We start from the raw sequence: 18,172 nt of genomic DNA on the forward strand, positions 1-18,172 counted from the left end.
GGTATATTCTTGTACATGGGGCAGTATTATAGTAGTTATATTCCTGTACATAGGGGCAGTATTATAGTAGTTATATTCTTGTACATGGGGCAGTATTATAGTAGTTATATTCCTGTACATAGGGGGCAGTATTATACGAGTTATATTCCTTTACATAGGGGACAGTATTATAGTAGTTTTATTTTTGTACATAGAGAGCAGTATTATAGTAGTTCTATTTTTTTACATAGGAGGCAGTATTATAGTAGTTATATTTTTGTCCATTGGGGGTAGTATTATAGTTATATTCTTGTACATAGGGGCAGTATTATAGTACAGTAAGAAAAGATCCAAGCAGCACTATCAAAACAGAAAATGAAAAGCGGGTGCACGCCTACGCCTCAGGTCCTTCAAGGGGTAGTATTATAGTTATATTCTTGTACATAGGGGCAGTATTATAGTACAGTAAGAAAAGATCCAAGCAGCACTATCAAAACAAAAATAAAAAGCGGGTGCACGCCTACGCCTCAGGTCCTTCAATTGTAAAGACAAAGGAAAAAAAGTCAGCACACCAGATTGTAGTGAAAAAATACCTTAGTGGATTTATTCCATGTGAAAGAGCAACGTTTCGGCTCCAAACAGTGAGCCTTTCTCAAGCTGAATATCCATGATTGTGTACAGATATATAAACAAAATCTGATCAAGAGGTCATCAAAAGAGGAAAATGGTTAAATACTAACATACATATGGTCATTACGCATCTTTTTACTTGCTCACGGTTCCAGTGATGCGATCCTCTATATATATTTTTTGTCTATTGACATCAGCTGCTGTCGGTCTTTTGATTGGCAGTGGTTCTGCCCATAGACTTACAATGTGCCAATCCGTACACCCGCGGTCGCCATTCCTGGTGTGCGTTTGACCATGCGAGCCAGCCCAGTGCGATGGTGTATACAGCTATCAATAGCTCTTCTTTTGATATAAGGTGGTGAGACGATGGGGACTTTGTTTATGGCTTGTTAGCTATGGATTTTTTTAAAGAATTTTTTTCACTTTTACTATGTCAGTGTTCACACAAATCAATGGATGTTCACGTTGTATTCTAAAGTTATATTTGTATACATATACCATGTTGAGAGACATGCACATGCACTTTAATCTAATGATGTATCTATTTGATATTTGCATTTTAGTACATTTTATCAGCATTATGATTGTTTGAACTTGCTTGCACTTTGCACTTTGTCTGTACTGGTCAATAATGATCACATGACCTCCTCCATTTTGTTTATATATCTGTACACAATCATGGATATTCAGCTTGAGAAAGGCTCACTGTTTGGAGCCGAAACATGGCAGTATTATATTAGTTATATTCTTGTACTTAGAGGGCAGTATTATAACAGTTATATTATTGTACATAGGGGGTAGTATTATAGTAGTTATTTCCTGATCGTCCTTAAGGCAGCACAAGAACAATGAGATTATGGTCCCTAGGCATAATCACATAGAGACAGGTTAGCACAACAATGACTAATCACCATGGGGTGGAGCTAACCCCACCCATATAAGCTCCCATAGGAGCATGGGCACTTTGTATTTTATTTTCTCTAGGTCTCCCAAGAGACAAGACGTAAGACGCAGTCTTGCGCAGGGTTTCGAGCCCTAACACCCGGATTGTATACGCTGTGTAGTAGCGTCCCTCGCTCCGAAGGTGTGCTCCTCCTTTCCTCCCTTATCCGGCTGCGGTGGTCGCATGCCGTGGGAGTCCTGATACCAATCCGGATGTGGGCTGGCCTTCGGGGACATCGGCATCTCTCTGGCGCCAGGCTGGATGGTATCCCGGGCAGACCGGAAGTGACGTCACGCGGCCCCGCGCGACTTCCGGTTTCGGCAGCTATGTGCATCTCCCCTTGTGTTCCCCTGCAGACAATGCAGAAAGGAAGTAAGGGGAGGAGCGGTAAGTTTAAAAACTCACCTGAGCTTAGTCTCAGGTTGCACTCTGCCATTAAGCCCGGACCCCTCTGCTACTGTGGTTAGTACATGGTGAGGGGCTATGCACCTTTCTAGTGGTGAATGTGTGCATATTGATCTCTGCTTGTATTATCTGTTTTTTCCTGTTAGATGTCAGCCTCTAACTCAGGAACAAGCCGCAAGAGATCTCGCAAGTCTCATCATAGACTCTGCTCTAGCTGCCAGCAACCCCTGTCAGATGACATGGATGGCGATCTGTGTAACGGCTGTATTTCTCCACCTCCTCCTACCAATAACCCATCAGTAGATTTCTTTGCAGGGTTTAAGCATCAACTGGCGAACGCATTCAATGATGCAAAAAGGGAGAAGGTAACGGGGAGATCCCGCTCTTGTTCAGTTGTTTTATATGATTCATCTGATAATGATTCTGATATGAATGTATCTTCCTATGATGCGGAAGATCCAGAGGACTTTTACTTATTAAATAAGGATAAGTTCCCAGCTTTGCTTAAAGCCGTTAAGGATACAATTGAATCTGACAGAAATGTAGATCATATATCCAAAAAAGAACAACTGTTTTATTTTCCTGTGTCTAAAAACAAAGTTCTCCCTAGTCACCCCGTTCTATTAGACTGGATGAAAAGGGACTGGTCTAAGCCAGATAAGAGGATGGACTTAGGTCCTAGGTTTAAGAGCCTCTACAAGCTTGAAGAGTCTGTATATAAAGATTATCCCCAAAGTGGGTTTAGCAGTTGCTCAATTATCCAAGAAAGCTATCTTCCCTACAGAAGATTCTTCTCTCTTGTCGGATCCAATGGACCGCAAGGCAGATTCTAGTTTGAAAAAGTCAGATACATCTACAGTGGGCGCTTGTAAAGCTTCCCTGGCTTCCATTCCAGTAGCCAGAGCCCTCAAGGTCTGGCTAAGTGATCTTACCACTAGTATTGATGAAGGTACCCCCAGAGAGGTGTTATCAGACAGTATGCCGATACTGAAATCCGCAGTAGAATTTCTTGCTGATGCTCATCTTGAGGTCCTCAAGTGCTCATCCAGATCCCTAGCAACCTCAAATTCAGCAAGAAGAGCCATGTGGCTCAAAATGTGGAATGGTGATGTAGTATCCAAGATAAATTTTTGCAATTTACCCTTTCAGCCGGCCTCGATGTTTGGTCCTCAGCTATCCACAATATTGGAATCGCTAGAAGGAAACAAAGGAGCAAAATTCCCTGAAAAGAAGAAACAAACGTTCGCAAAGGAGAAAATCTCCAAAAGCCAAATCAGGGAAGATTCCTCCTAAGCAACCCTCCTTCAGAAGGGGAAAGGAACCCTTCTTGGGTAAGAAAGGCGTTTTTGCCTCAAAGTCGGGCCTTTGACGCCAGGAGTCCCTTACCGAAGGTGGGGGCAAGGTTGGGAAACTTTTGGCGTCAATGGTCAGAAACATTGTCAGACGCCTGGGTTTCCTCAGTGATACGCAGAGGGTATCAACTGGAGTTCAAACAGTTCCCTCCGAACAGGTTTGTGTACAACACACGATCCAATCAAGTCCTTTGGCAGCTGATCCAAGAGTTCATCCACAAATCAGCCCTGGAGCCAGTCCCCGCCGATCAAAGGGGACAAGGCTTTTATTCTCATGTGTTTCCAGTTCCAAAGCCAGAAGGCAAATGGAGACTAGTGATCAACCTGTCATTCCTCAACAGCTTCCTGGTCCAGAAGACCTTTCGCATGGAAACCATTCGTTTAGTAATGACGACTTTACAGAAAAAGGGATTTTATGGCCAAAATCAACCTCCGGGATGCATATCTACACATTCCTATCTTTCCTCCTCACAGGAAGTACCTGAGATTTGCCATCAAAGATGGACTGGGGATTCATCATTTTCAATTCACGTGCCTCCCATTCGGAATCTCGTCGGCTCCGAGAGTATTCAACAAGGTGGCAATAGTGCTAACTTCAGTCCTAAGACTACAGAATATATGCATGATCCCATACCTGGATGACTGGCTGGTCAAGGCCTCATCCCAAGCTCTTCTGGAGTCTCAACTCCAGAGAACCTTACAGACACTGCTAGATCACGGTTTTCTCATAAACCATCAGAAGTCTCACCTCACACCCTCTCGCAACATAATGTTTCTAGGGTTCATCGTAGATTCTGTCAACTGGAGAATCACGTTATCTCCAGAAAGAATACAGTCTATCCAACAAATAGTTTCCAATCTCAAAAGTCAGCGGACAGTGACTATCAGATTCGCTATGAAAGTCCTGGGGAAGATGACCTCGACAATCGACGCAGTGCCTTGGGCCAGAGCAAGAATGAAGTCCCTCCAAAGAGATCTTTTGAGGGCTTGGCGACGGGGCAAAAAGGATCTGCAATCATATCTAACAGTCTCTCCACAGACTATCACAGATCTCTCCTGGTGGCAGACGCCGTCCTCTCTTCTCAAAGGGGTGTCCTTGGTTCCCCGGCCACAGAAGGTCCTCACTACGGATGCATCCTCCTGGGGTTGGGGTGCCCATGTAGATCATCTCTAGTTCCGGGCCAAGTGGAAGAAGAAAGATTCTTACCTATCCTCAAATCTCAAAGAGCTGAAGGCGGTCAGATTGGCCCTCTTACATTTCCAGCCAATATTACGCGGTTTCAAGATTCTGGTGCAGTCAGACAATCTAGCCACGGTTTATTATATAAACAAACAAGGCAGCACCATGATGAAGGAGTGCAACCAGCACATGTCCCGTCCATCACAGCAGTCCACATCAAAGGTCGTCTGAATCATTTGGCAGACAGCCTCAGCAGGAATTGTCTTCCACAAACGGAATGGTCACGAAATCATCAGATTTTTTCCCTATTGACAAGCAGATGGGGTACACCACAGATAGATGTGATGGCGACGGAGGAGAACTCAAAATGCATTCACTTCTGCACGATATTTCGCTCCCCGAAAGCCCTGGCTCTGGACGGTTTATCAATCAGTTGGTCACATCACCTGATATATGTATTTCCTCCGGTGGTTCTCGTCCCGAGGGTCCTGAAGAAAATCAGAGAGGACAAGGTGGAAGTCATAGCCATCCTTCCTTTTCGCCCACGCAGGGCCTGGTTCTCACTCGCGTGGTCGCTTTCGGAAGAAGATCCAATCAAACTTCCGGTTTTCCACAACTTACTCTCGCAGAGAGGTCAGGTTCACCCGAACCCAGGAATGCTTCAACTAGCGGCCTGTAGACTGACAGGGAAAACTTGAAAAATGTTGGATTTTCAAAGGAAGTCATAAACACTCTGCTATTATCAAGAAGACCCTCTACAGTGAAAGTCTACAATAGAGTCTGGTCTCTGTTTAAGTCATGGTGTGCTCAAAATACCGCTACTCCTGATTCCTTGAATTCAGTACTTCAGTTCCTTCAAGAAGGATATCAAAAAGGCTTCAAGATCAATACTCTTAAGGTCCAATTTAATGCGATAAATGCACAATTGCAGAATATCTTCTCAGGTAAACCCTTGATAAGAAATTTTTTCAAGGCTCTCTCAAGAATGGATCCAAATCCTCATCCTCCAACCCCTTCCTGGGACTTACCTACGGTTCTGGAACAACTGGTAGGTGCACCATTTGAACCTTTGCAAAAGGCTCCAATCAAGTGGTTGTCAGTGAAAACTCTCTTGCTAGTGGCTATCTCTTCAGCAAGGCGTGTTAGCGAGCTACAATCCTTGTCCCATAGGGATCCATACCTAAGGGACTTAGGAGAATGCCTTATCCTAAGAACCATGCCAGGATTTCTTCTTAAAGTTCCATCTTTCAAGAACATTACACAAGAAATATATCTACCAGTTTTGTTTCCAAATCCACAAGATGAGGAACAGAGAAAAGTGCATCTGCTGGATTTCAGAAGAGCAATTCTGATATATATCCAAAGAACGAACGTCTTCCGTAAGTCCGAAGCACTCTTTTTACAGCTAAGAGGCCCCAACAAAGGGGAAAAAGCCAGCAAAGCTACGCTAGCAAGGTGGATTAGATCTGCCATTGAAAAATGTTATCTTCTAGCGAAACTTCCATCTCCCTTGAAGATCAGGGCCCATTCCACAAGGTCAACAGCGACCTCATGGGCTGAGATGGGCCATATTCCTCCGGAAGACATTTGCAAGGCTGCAACCTGTTCAAACTCCTCTACATTTATTCGTCACTACAGGCTTGACTCATTAGTGGCAGAAGGGTCTAAGTTTGGCAAAAGAGTGTTGCAGTTGGCGTGCTTGACCCACCCTTCACAGTAGGTATTGCTGGTAAGTCTCATTGTTCTTGTGCTGCCTTAAGGACGATCAGGAATGATAGAATTTACTCACCAAATTCTCTTTTCCTGGAGTCCAAAGGCAGCACAAGGCTCCCTCCCTTCTTAATGTGTTTGAAATTATTGCTATTTAATATTACAAAGTGCCCATGCTCCTATGGGAGCTTATATGGGTGGGGTTAGCTCCACCCCATGGTGATTAGTCATTGCTGTGCTAACCTGTCTCTATGTGATTATGCCTAGGGACCATAATCTCATAATTGTTCTTGTGCTGCCTTTGGACTCCAGGAAAAGAGAATTTAGTGAGTAAATTCTATCAATTCTTGTACATAGGGGCAGTATTATAGTAGTTATATTCTTGTACATAGGGGGTAGTATTATAGTAGTTAATAGTTATAGATCAGGGTTTGTAAGGTCATGTCTTAATTAATGTGTATAGGATATATGATATCTGCAGAATAAGCCATCAGTGTTGGATAGGCAGGTGGACCTGCCACAGCTGTAGTTATGGCTTCCGGCTCTTACATAGGGCACCAGAGCCAAATGCTTCCGGTTCTGTGCTGAACAGCTGATCATTGCAGGTCTCTACTGACCCATGAAACATTGATGGCTATCAATAATAATTATGAGATTTAGATTTTGTGTTGCCCTTTTTTCCCCTCTTTCTTTGGGTTTTTTCTAATTTTGTCCTTTTCCAGAATTGGTAAGAATAAATCTTAATACCATTTACATTTTAGGCCATTGCCACCTAATGGTTCTGAGCTGGATGGCATGGAATTTTATGAAGCAGAAGGTGGAATCTTGGATTGTCACAAGTGCAAGTATTTGTGCACTGGACGTGGTGAGTAATATACTATATTTTAACTTTGCATATACTTTATTGAAGTTATTGTATACTGATCTGGTGTCATATCATGTCTAATACTCCATTCACATCCTGAGCTGCGTTCAGAGTTTTGTTGAGAGCCCTACCCCTTAGCACTAAGCATTGTCTATGCTTAACTTCTTAACGCTCAGCGTCCGATATATCGGACGCTGAGCTCAGTGACTTAACGCTCAGCGTCCGATATATCGGACGCTGAGCCGATGCCGGTTCAGCTCAAGATTTGAGCCGAACCGACATCGGGAAACACGGGGTGCCGGCTATCAGTCACAGCCGGCACCCCGTGTTTCCCGATGTCAGTGTAACACCCGCGATCAGAGTTGTCTCTGATCGCGGGTGATTAACCCGTTAAATGCCGCGGTCATCGCGACCGCGGCATCTAACATGCATCTGGGGGGTCTTTCCCCCACGATCGGCCCCCCCGAATCATTTTCGGGGGGCACCGATCATTGCTACGGTATCACTGGGGTCCGATTTGGACCCCAGTGTTACCTGCAGGAACTGCCGGTAAGATGGCATCTGTGACGTCATCTTACTGGCAGAGTGCCAGCCTATGCAAGTGCATAGGCTGACACTGATAATGCCCTGCAATACATAAGTATTGCAGGGTATTATTATGAACAAGCAATCAGATTATTGCTTGTTCATTTCCCATGGTGGAAAAAGTGAAAAAGTAAAAAAAAAAATTATTCAATAAAAAAATAAAGTAATAAATCACCAAAAATGCCCAAAAGCCCCAAAACATATAAAGAGACATATAACTGAAAAAAAAGTCTAAATCATAACACAAACCCCACATATATAGTATCACCGCGTCCGTAACAACCCGTAGAATAAAAATAAATAATTATTGAACCCGCACGATGAACGCCGTAAAAGAAAACTGTTATAAACCCTCCAAAAATTATGATTTTTACCTATTCAATCCCACAAAAAATGCTATAAAAAGTGATCAAAAAAACATATGTACTCTAGAATGATACTGGTGCAAAGTACAACGTGTCCCGCAAAAAACAAGCCATCAACCAGCTCCGTAGCCAAAAACGTAACAAAGTTATGCCACTTGGAAGATGGCAATACAAAAATGATAGATTTTTCCCCACAATAGGGTTTTATTTTACAAATTTAGTAAAACGCAAGAAAATATATTCGTGTCTGGTATCCCCGTTATCGTATCGACCCATAGAATGAAGATAATATGATAATTAGTCTATGTGGTGAACACCACAAAAAAAAAAAAAAAGTAAAAAAACCAGTAGAGAATTGATGCTTTTCTACTCCTGCTCTCAAAAAGAAGTTCCTAAATTTTCAACAATAGGTGATACCAACCCCAAAATGGTAACATTGGAAAAAGCATCTCATCCCGCAAAAAAAATGGCATCACATGGCCCTAATAGCGCAAAAGCGAAAATTTTACAGCCTTCAAAAGAGGCCAATGAGGAAAGTAAAATCCTGGCAGCTGTAGGGTGCTCCTTCCCTTCTGCGCCTCACTGTGTGCCCATAAAACAAGTCACGGCCACATGTGGGGGGTCTCTGTACTCGGGAGAAATTGTAGAACAAATTGTATGGTGGGTTTTGTATTTTTATCTTTTGGAAATGTGTACATTTTAGGGCTAAATGAACGTATAACCGGCACAATTTGACTATTCTAAATTTCGCCTCCATTTTGATGTAATTACTATGAAGATCTCAAGGGGTTAACAATCTTCGTAAAATCTGTTTCTGATAGCTTGAGGGGTGCAGATTTGAAATTGGGTTGATTATATAGGGGGGTTTTGATGCTAAATATGTAAATTTTCATTCAAAACTGTATTTATCCCCAAAATAGTCAATTCTGAAAATCCGGAAAAGCGCTATTCGATTTGTAAGCCGCGTGACATCAAAATAAATTATCCAGACATTTCAAAAATGGTGAAAATGTAAAGTAGACAAATGGGAAATGTTATTCAGCAATTTATTTAGGTGGTACATCTATCTGCCTGAAAACGCAATGATTTCAAATTTCAAAAATGGCAAATTTTTCAGAAAATTCATCATATTTTCTTTTTTTTTTGTAAATAAACGCAAAACTTATCAGCCAAAATTTACCACTAAAATGAAGTACAACATGTGGGTAAAAAACAATCTCAGAATCGTTTTGATAAGTAACAGTGTTCAAAAGTTATAACCATATAAAGCGACGCAGGTCAGAATCTAAAAAATGGGACTGAGCCTTAAGCTGTAAAATGGCTGCGTCCTTAAGGGGTTAATAGAGCGTAATAGAAACATTACATCTCAGCATTGCACCGCAGCATAAATGCTCAGTACAGTACCTTGTGAATGTGATGAATTTTGAACACAGCTGTGGATGTGAATGAAATATAGTAGATAACATGAACGTCATTCATTAGATTGATTCTGTAAAATGCTTTGTAACTCATGCACCACTCTACTTCAGACACACATAATAATTTGTGTTAAGGTATAATATAACTTGGCGGCCATCTCAGAAACCAAAACATGAGAGAATTGTCCATTTAAAGTTGCCTTTCCTGTTCCTCAAGAAGAGTTGAAAAAGTCCGACTGAGTAAGAAAACAATAAGAGTCTTGTTCCTGCAGCATGATCTTTCTTTATTCTACATTGTTCTCCTAGTGAAAAATAACACACATTTCCGGGGGCAAGGATACAGCTTCACTCTTATCTGTGTGGAACCGACGGTCCTGCTCCTCCCAAGACAAAATGTCCTGCTGAGCTTATAATGTAGTTACATAATATTAAATTTCTATAATGACCTTGTGCCCCTTCTGGATTTTTACTCTTACTAAGACCAAGTGCACACAAATGTATGCATATCATGGGCCACAAATAATGAGTCCGTGGCATATGTGTCATTTGTGTGTGACTGATTGTCACACACAGACAGGAATAGAACCTGCTCTGAGTATTGCAGCTTGGGAAGTCGGCTCAAACACAGGGCCATAGAAATGAAGTAAATAGAAACGTGTCCCAGTCATTGGAACAATGATTAGAACATGTTCAGAAAATATGTTCATGCTCATAAAGACTAAAACTGTGACATTTTTGTTATCATTGCCCCTCTGTTATTTGTTATTGTAAGTAATAGTTGACACTGAAGTTATTCCACTTAATCCCAGTAATATGGGGAATAAATTGGAATCATTTCATAATGAGCAAGTACTTAGTTGTAAAAACCATTATTCTATCATGAACTAAGCTATTTGTAAGGAATCACTGGGGCTGGGGCAAGTGTAAGAAAAAAGAAAAAAAAACAAGCTTGACTTGCTTCCACTCAATGCTGGAATAAAAGAGAGAAGATTAACTTTTTACAGTTGTTTAAATATAAGGAGTGTGGGCTATTATGCTCACCTTGTGGAGTTGTGCTGATGGCACAACTCATATATGCATGAAAGAATATACGTTGTAGCGCTGCCTCTAGGGAGTGTATTCTTCGGTGTAGACCCTGACCAAAAATAGTAGATAGATGCACTTTTCCTGAAGTTTTTGGAAAGGTGATGATGACACTCTCCCGTGGGTACAACAGAAGTAGGACCCGGCGGGGTACATAAAAGGATTTATTTAGTATATAAAACAATAAAAGCAAAACGCGTTTCGGACCCGGGGTGGATCCTTCATCAGTTGCATAAATCTGTTGACATACATGTGGCTTTTAAAAAAGCGGTTTTGGCGCGGTATGATCACCGGTTATGGAGACCGGGCAGACCAATTAATGGATAGCAGAGATAAATTTCAAATATTTACTCAGATACAATAAATCAATAAATAATGAAATGCATAACTTATATATATGACCTATTTATAATGGTACCTTTATATTGCGTCCTGAATGTAATTAATTTATAGTGTTATAGCTGGACGGTAAGGACCGGGATGTGGAGAAATCCTCGTCCTTGGTGACTAGCGGTGGATTGGAGAAAAACTACAAAGATGGCTGTCATTGCCGCACACGTCGTAGTTGTAGTCATGACCCCTGCCAGCATCCGTAGTTGTAGTCGTGTGCGGCAATAGTTTTTCTCCAATCCACCGGTCTTTAACCTCCCTTTCATTTTCAAACTCCTGGAATGCCTACTTTTTTTCTCAACTAACCCTCTATCTCTCAGCTAACTCCCTCCTTGACCCCCTACAGTCTGGTTTTCATACCATGCACTATCCACTTAAACTACTCTTACTAAAGTCTCCAATGATTTTCCCACTGCTAAATCCAAAGGTGACTATTCTCTTCTCATTTTTATGGATCTCTCAGAGCATTTGATACTGTGGACCCCCAGCTCCTCCTCAGGATGTTTCACTCCATTGGCCTAAAGGACACTGCACTCTCATGGTTTTCTTCCTATCTTTCTGACTGCACTTTCAGTGTCTCCTTTTCTGTATCTTTCTCTTCTCATCTTCCTCTCACTCAGGGCTCAGGTCCTCTTTTCCCTCTATACTGCCCCTATCGGACCATCAGCAGATTTGGTTTCCAGCATCTCTATGCTGATGATACCCAGCTATATACTTCTGCACGTAACATCACCCCTGCTTTCTCCAACGTGTATGAGAACTCACCATCTTTATGGTGAGTCTAGTCACTTTTTGTAGTATCTTAAAGGGAACCTGTCACCAGAGACCCTTTTTTTAGCCATCCCCATCCATAGGCAATTATTAGCATATGCTTAAAGGGAACCTGTCACATCTTTTTAAAAAAAAAGAATGCACATGCCCATTGGCCGCTCTCAGCTGTCATTGCTAATAAGTGAGCAGGAAGCCACACATGTGCAGTGAGAGCGGCCGCATGTGCGGGGACTCGACCAGGGGGCCGCGTGACGTCAGAAAGATGGAGGCATGTGCTGGCTGACATGCCGAGAGGAGGGCGAGGACTCGAGCCGAGGTGATCCGCCCACCTTGACTCGCTGGGTTTTCCCTAAGTACCAGTTAAAGAATAAAACTTGATTTTCTGCTTTTGTAAGCATCAGTGGTGTTAAAAAAAAATGTATTTTTTTGAAACAGCGGTGACAGGTTCCCTTTAAACTTTACCTGGCTCCCTGCCAGCTGTCCCGCCTGTGTGTGTGCATCACAGAGCCGTGTCCCCTGACCCTCCTGTATTAAATGCTTCTCTTGCTTCATTCTGAAAAAACACTCTCCTCCCTCCTGACTGTGTGGAGTTTGTTTTCAAAGTGAAGGAAGAGGGGCCCTTTACACAGGAGGGGTTAGCTCTGTGATGAACACGCCCAGGGGACACAGCTGGCAGAGAGCCAGCTAAAGTTTAATGTAAGTTATCATTTGATCCACAAATGACAGAATTTTGATAAAAACTGTTTGGGGATATGGTATTAGTTGTCTGTGGGAGCAGGGGAGAGGCTAAAAAATGGTCCCTGGTTAGAGGTTCCCTTTAAAACCAAGGAAAGTCTTATGTAAATCACAGGGCCCCTCTTATCTGAGCTGACCATACAGGAGCCTACCTTCTCTCTACCTATACTAAATAAGAGACTTTTTCTTTTAGATGATGAGCAGCAATTGTGAGAATAATCAACCTTGTTACCTATTGCTCCCAAGTGCTTTGGGAAAATTTTAACTGAGCAGGAGTTGGTTGCTATTAGCCAGAGGTCTAGTCCTAAGGTTTGCTCACACTAGCTTCTTGGCTTCGGGTTCCTAAGAAAGCCATGAATCCATATGACTTCTGATTCTATTAGATTAGATTAAATTATAATGGGGTCTATAAGGTTTTCATTCTTTTGCCAGCAAGAATTGAGCAGTCAACGAAGCTATTTTTGTTAACTGTATCCAATGGTAATCCAGCAGAATAGAGAGTGGAACCAATGTGAACAGGGCCTAAGTCAGTTGTGACAATTGAGGCCCAGTGTACGTGTTTGGCATGTAACTAATCCTCCCAGCATGACGCTCTTCACCTTAGTTGTTTCCTTTCTTGCTGTAAATGGAGTCAGCTGACTCCTAATGCATTGATATCTGCAAGTTCTGCACTTTGCACCCTGGGAATTTCAATCTCTGGTTGTTGCATGCCCTTCAGTATTTTTATTTGCTTGTTGACTTATAATTTTTCTTGTTGTAAACTTGTGAAACTGGAGACAATAATTACCTAACCATAGATAAGATAACAGCTTATGTATGTATGCCAGGTTTAAAGCTACAACTTTCATTGTGCCCTTAAAGCTGCAGGCTGTCAAATTCATGATTGGATGGGCGCTTAGGCACATTGTCTTGGCTATTTTGCTTAGATTGCCAGATGCATAAAAATGTAAATGATCCTGTCATGAAGATTAAGGCCCACAAACTCCAACCATTATCCATGATGGTGGCAGGATAATGTCATACTATACTTTACTTGTATGTTACTAGAAAAATTACACAGAAGGACAGAAGGTTTAGTTACTGTCCCTTAGGCCTTATACACACGAGGTAGCTGAGCCTGTCTGACTCGCCCTGCTGTTGTCCGTAGGCAATGACTGAAATCCATACAGGAATAGGACCTGCTCTATAATTTGCAGCATGGCCACACGGCACGTTCACAACATAGTGAAACATGATGCAAGCACTGTGCCTTACCACGCTGTGAATGTGGCCAATGGAAGTCTATGGGGACGTGAGTTAGCTGCAGTTTGCGCAGCTAGTTAGGCAAGCTAGGCTTATGATTAAGTGCTCATTTTATCGGACATAAGTCTAGCCAGAAAGGATAAGTCTATTTTGACTCTTCTTCATCCCTGTTACTCCTTAGGTCATTGAATGCAACCTTAAAAAGAAATCTATGATCAAAATCAATAATGAAAAACCAGGGCACTTGCTCATAGATCCAGGCACCATGATTGTCAATCTTCTTATATTTCTTATCCATGGCCTCCTTCCTTCTCAAATCAACTTTTAAAGTTAATGAGCCTGAAGGACTCCTGTGAGTGTTATCGGAGCCCCTCCATGCTGCACATTCCCAGGCTGTATCACTGTGCAAAGAGCACTCCGGCTCCCACTGTGTGCCATTACAGCTGGCATGGCAAGGAGGCCATGGATATCAAATATAAGAAGATTAACTCATAGACTGACTGTGGTAGTGTTCCTGGTTTATCCTGGATTTTTATGGTAGATTCAAAGCTGATCTGTCATGGTGATTTAGGATACTAAACCAATCTTAGGTCCGGTGGTGTAGTGTCCCAAATTGCCCTTCAAATAGTTCCTCTGTGGCCGCTAGTAAAATAAATAGAACGTTATACTTACCTTGGTCCAGTGCAATGGAGCGGAGAGCACAAGAGATGAGTCAGATGAGCCTCATCGAAATTGTCTCTAGGTAACTATGATGTTTTATTTCCCATTGAAGCCACAGATCGACTTGGAAAACGTTGATTTGGGACACTAACCCACCGCTCCTGTGGGTGGTTTAGTGGCTCAAATTGCCATGACAGGACCTCTTAAAGTTTTTTTTTTTTTTTGCATAATGTGGAATATTAGAAGGGCATCATTGAGAATATAGATAACATGTTGATTAAGGGTTATGAGCCCTTTTCATTACTGCACCCCTGCTGATTGTCATACTCTGCATGTTTTTACGTATTGTGTTTTTACTTACAGCATTTCAACCTATTCTCCATTTCTGGTCCGCCACCATCTTGAATATTTAATGTTAGCCTGCTATCATTCTGTATCTTCCTCTCTGCTTTGCTATTCATCCCATGATAACGCAAGACAGCATCACATGAGAATTTAGAGCTTGTGGAGGCAGTCTGAGTATCCTGTCAAACTATATCCTTAAATACTATGGCCACCAATTGTATACAGTCATCACAAGCTGTATGCAGGTAAACAGGAGGGCCAACATAGGCAGTCTGTCTTCTTACGGCGGAATATGAGGGCAGTGGGCATATCTCTGTGACTACTCAGATTTGCCATTCAGGATTAAAGGGTGGCCCTAGGATTGAAAGTAAAGTACCCACAGGAATATTCATCAATGCTTCCTACATCCCAAAACAAAATGTACACACTGAAAAATAGCACAATATGATATTTGGCTTAAAGGGGTTTTCCAGCCAAATTCTCAGTATACGCCATCAATAACTGATTGGTGGGTGGGCCAACACTGTCTAAATAACTGTTAAAGGAAAGCTTTTGAATAGGTCTACTGCCCTTTTAAAAATACATTGAATTGGATTAGAGTTGCCCCTCCCCCCCAATAATATGTCAATAGTAAAATCAGGTAATGTAGCTGTGAAAGATGGGATAGCAGTGGTTTGCTTTAATGTGTGTTCATTCTCCCTAACTTGTGATTGTCTACTCTCCCTCTTTTCAGCTTGCTGTCAGCTTGTCGAAGTTCTCCTCAACATGTTAATCCTGATATGCTGCTCTGTGTCCTACAACTCCACAGGGGGCTTCACTGGGATCACTAATTTGGGAGGAATTTATTATTACCAATTTGGTGGGGCCTACAGTGGCTTTAGCGGTGCAGATGGACAGAGGGCTCAGGAGCTAGATGTCCAGTTTTACAATCTAAAGCTTCCCACCGTAACTGCTTCCATGGCCTTTGGTGGCGCGATCATGGCTTTTAGCTGCCTTATGGTCCTTATTGGTGTGCTGCGGGTCCCATGGCGCTGGCCTATATGGCTGCTGGTGGAGTGCATGTTAGACATTTCCATTGCTGTGGGATACATGCCAGCGCTTTATTTCTACTTCAAGAACCTACAGGATGCTTACAATTCTCAGATTTGCAAAGACCGTGAGGCATTGTATAGTAGCAAAGGTTACCAAGGCTTCACATGTGCCTTACATGGGGCTGACATCGCTGCCGCTCTGTTTGCCTGCATGTCCATTATAGCCTTCTTTATGAGTGCTATGTTCGCCATTAAGGGTTTCCGAACTGTCCGCCGCCAGAAAAAGAAGCCGCCAATCACTGTTGAATTCTAGCCTGTGCACCCAACGCCTGGTCCACAACTTGTAAATACATGTAACATGGTATACTATGCATTGTGAAGCTTTTTTTTAAAAAAATAATTTGTACAAAATAAAAAATGTCATTAAAAAGATTGTTCAACTTAAATGTGAAAACTGCAGTTCAAAGGATTTGTCTTTTTCCTAAGGTCTAATATTAATTGATCCTTCTGAAGACAACCTGTCATCTAAGATAATTGTCAGAACTTCATGCACCCATATTATTATCTAGTAGGTTTCCCTGAGAATTTCAATGCTTTAGGATTCTTAACTGTACTTTATATCTGTTTTATATACAGGGTTTTACAAATCATATTACTTTCTCTGCTACACCCTTACCCTTTTCTATGATCATGGTGTCTCTACGTGAAAGAAATGGAAAGCGGGTTCTCAGCCTCTTCTCTTTCTCACCTAGGTGTTCTGCAGATGTTGGAGGTGATCCTCAACGTTCTGGTTCTGATTTGTGTAATCGCCTCCCATTTTGCTCTATCTGGGTTCAGTGCTGGCATGGCAAGTGGTGGCTTTGGAGGGGGATATTTTCCCTTTGAGGGTCAAGAGCTGCAAGAGGCGCGTCAGTTGGACCAGGAATTCACACTACTGCGGGCTCCATTGATATACGGAGGTGTGACAGTATGCTTGCTGATAGGGACCTTGACACTTGCCATCCTGGCTCACGGATCCAGACATCTACTGGATCTGTCTAAGAAATGGCTCCTGATTGAGGCCACTTTCAGTGCAGTGGCATCACTGGGTTATGGAGCTGCGGTGGGGGTGTTCTTACATTTTGCTCTCCAAATTAATTCTACTGATGTGTGTAAAAGGAGAGAGAGGTTGTATGCCAGAAATGGACTGACGTGGATGAACTGTGATCTTGCTGGGACCGACGGAGGGGCAGCAACCTTTGTTATATTACTGATTATATTACATGGAGCCAGTGTTGTCCTAGCGATCAAGGCATACAAGGAAAGAAGGGCTCTACACCAGTGATCAGCAATACATTCATTACTTTTATATCACCAGTTGGCACTCCAAATCCTGGCATAAGGATGCATCCTACTGATATGAACTATATCTCTTATATTTACGGATCTCATAGAAAAATGCAGCCATTAATTTTATAGAAGTATAATGTATGTGTGTATGAACAGTGTCCTGAATCTTTCAGAATCATTTTTTAACCAAAAAATGTATTATTAAATTAATTAAAAGTACTGCCTGTACCACCTGTATAAAAACGGTAAAGGAACAATCCATACTTGACACATAGTCAGTGATTTGGCTGCAGTGGTGCTAAGGCCTGGTATAACAGCATCATCAACATTGGATCAGAACGTGCCAAGCAGTATCAAGGGATCCATGATATGAATGTGGCTTTGTATTTTTTATTCAGGGGAAGGGACTTTTTATTGTTATTTTAATGGTAATTCCTTTTAAAAGGGTGATGACAAAATGTTGTCTCTTAAAGGAAACCTACCACTTGAAGTGGCAGGTTTCAGATGGAAATACCGAGCACCAGCTCAGGGTGAGCTGGTGCCGGAGCTTATTTTTGTTAGTGTTTTAAACCTCGGTATCGCGGTTTAAAACACTTTTTAAACTTTATAGCCGGCGCAGGGAGGTACGTGCTCGGCGCTTACCATGTACGTGGCAACATAGGAAGTGAAGGAGAGCCGCGCGTATGGTAAGCGCCGAGCGCGTACCTCCCTGCGCCGGCTATAAAGTTTAAAAAGTGTTTTAAACCGCGATACCGCGGTTTAAAACACTAACAAAAATAAGCTCCGGCACCAGCTCACCCTGAGCTGGTGCTCGGTATTTCCATCTGAAACCTGCCACTTCAAGTGGTAGGTTTCCTTTAAATGTCACACCCATCATACCCTGCACTTTATGCAGGGAGCACTTTCTACTGTATTCTTTCGGTCCCTTGCTTAGTAATGGAAACTCTTTGTAAAGTACATTTCAGTCATAAGAAAATTTCATAAATCGGCACTAAATAATACAATACTGCCCTCTATGGACAATTGTATAACTACTATAATACTGCTGCTATAGACAGTTATTAGATAAAAGTGAATATACTTCATAAGTAAACATACACATTTCAGTGCTCCTGCTTATACAATTACTTACATCATGCACACAACTTTATTTC

At 42.1% G+C, this 18,172-nt stretch overlaps 1 protein-coding gene across 3 annotated transcripts in view; it reads left to right on the plus strand.

Moving 5' to 3' along the window:
- Positions 1–17,523, plus strand: part of MARVELD3 (MARVEL domain containing 3) — a 21,913-nt gene extending 4,390 nt beyond the window's left edge. The window contains exons 3-4 of one of the 3 annotated variants that reach the window (XM_072117310.1): positions 6,961–7,064; positions 15,392–16,405. In XM_072117310.1, the coding sequence (XP_071973411.1) occupies positions 6,961–7,064; positions 15,392–16,002 (715 nt within the window). In that variant the 3' untranslated portion in view covers positions 16,003–16,405. Of the gene's footprint in view, positions 1–6,960; positions 7,065–15,391; positions 16,408–16,441 lie in introns of those variants that run through there. The other 2 variants (XM_072117309.1, XM_072117308.1) reach the window with 2 other exon arrangements.
- The last annotated feature ends 649 nt before the right edge of the window (positions 17,524–18,172 follow it).

Source organism: Engystomops pustulosus, chromosome 7, assembly GCF_040894005.1.
Source record: "Engystomops pustulosus chromosome 7, aEngPut4.maternal, whole genome shotgun sequence".
In the NCBI taxonomy this organism is placed as follows: domain Eukaryota; kingdom Metazoa; phylum Chordata; class Amphibia; order Anura; family Leptodactylidae; genus Engystomops; species Engystomops pustulosus.